This window comes from Cucurbita pepo, unplaced genomic scaffold (genome assembly GCF_002806865.2).
Source record: "Cucurbita pepo subsp. pepo cultivar mu-cu-16 unplaced genomic scaffold, ASM280686v2 Cp4.1_scaffold001104, whole genome shotgun sequence".
Taxonomy (NCBI): Eukaryota; Viridiplantae; Streptophyta; class Magnoliopsida; order Cucurbitales; family Cucurbitaceae; genus Cucurbita; species Cucurbita pepo.
In genome coordinates, this window is record NW_019647300.1 from 1 (window position 1) to 1,438 (window position 1,438).

At 39.2% G+C, this 1,438-nt stretch overlaps 1 protein-coding gene across 1 annotated transcript; it reads right to left on the reverse strand.

Annotated features, from left to right (window-relative positions):
- Nucleotides 1–10: 10 nt before the first annotated feature.
- LOC111786154 (probably inactive leucine-rich repeat receptor-like protein kinase At5g48380) lies at nt 11–1,356 on the reverse strand (the record flags this gene model as incomplete). Its single annotated transcript, XM_023666493.1, has 1 exon — nt 11–1,356. A coding segment is annotated over exon 1 (889 nt), but the record flags the coding sequence as incomplete, so codon positions are not given.
- Nucleotides 1,357–1,438: the final 82 nt, after the last annotated feature.

Here is a 1,438-nt window from a genome sequence, read left to right on the forward strand (position 1 = left end):
ACGAGAAAAAGAAAAGAAGAACAGGAATAAAAGCTTGCCTTGATTCCTTTTGATCCCTTTATGTTTCTTGCCCACTTATTTCCTTCCGGGTCGTCATCCCTCCTCCTCTTCTTCATCGAGGCGCTACGGAAATAGAAAAACATACCAATACCTACACCAACTGCAGCAACCGTAACACCACCAACAGCTGCTCCCGCAATTACTGAAGTATGAGGCCTATTCGAAGGCGACGGGCAAGGATTCATAGAAGGACCTCCACAGAGTCCAGGATTATTTGCATACATTTCAGCCTTATTTGTCAGATTACCACCAAACTGAGGAACTGGACCAGTCAAAAGATTATTAGCAACACTAAACTTCGTCAACCGACCGAGCAAGCCAAGCTCCGGAGGGATCTGCCCAGTTAACTGGTTGTGATCCAGGTTTAGAACATTCAGATAACTACAATTAGCAATGCTTTCAGGTATGGGACCAGTTAAATCATTGGATGAAAGATCCAAAGTGGTAGCAAACTTAATAATGGTTCCGATATCGGTAGGAATCTGACCCGAAATCTGGTTGTTAGAGAGGTCCAAGCCAGTTAAACTAGTGCAATTCTTAATCCCAGGAGGGAATTGGCCCGTAAGCCCCATATCAGACAGAGAAATACTTAAAACCCTATTCTCATCAGGATGCCAACACATAATCCCAGAAAATTTGCAGATAACCCCCTCAGAACGGTTGCTAAAATCCCATGACATCAAGTAATTATTAGGATCCTGAAGCGATTTCTTTATGCTCCTCAAACAAGACAAATCAGTCTCAGTAGCAGAGGTAAAACCATTACTACTACTCAACAATACCACCACAAAACCAGCAACCAAACAATCCACAAATCGACTGCAAAGCATATCGTTCATAAACAGAACAATCTATCAAAATTTCAGCAAAATCAGAGATAGTTTCAACACTTCCCAATTCCAACTTCTTCAATAAACAGCCATTTCCAATTCAAAAATCAATCAATCAATCAAACAGAACAGTTAAACAAAAACCTAGCAATTCAATACCGAGTTCAAATCTTCAAAGCAAATCCCCCCACGAAATTCGACTGAAATTGTAGCAAAACCTCACACTACCTCGCAGAATCAAACCAGAGATCGTCGAAAACCGGTGGAATTGAAGAAGCCTTCAAAAGGGGATGATGAATTCAACGAGAAAACATCGAAGAGAAGAAGAGAGAACGAACTACAATCTCCAGAACTTGGAAGATGAAGATAGAATTCATTTAATGGAGGAATTAAGGAGCTTACACGAAAGAGAGAAAATTCAATGTGAACAACAGAAAAAAAGATGGAGACCGAAGAAATTTCATGGAAGAAAACAATAAATCGATTTTCCAATCGGCCAAATAAATTGAAATTAAAAAAAAAAAAAAAAAAAAAAAAAAAAAAAAAAA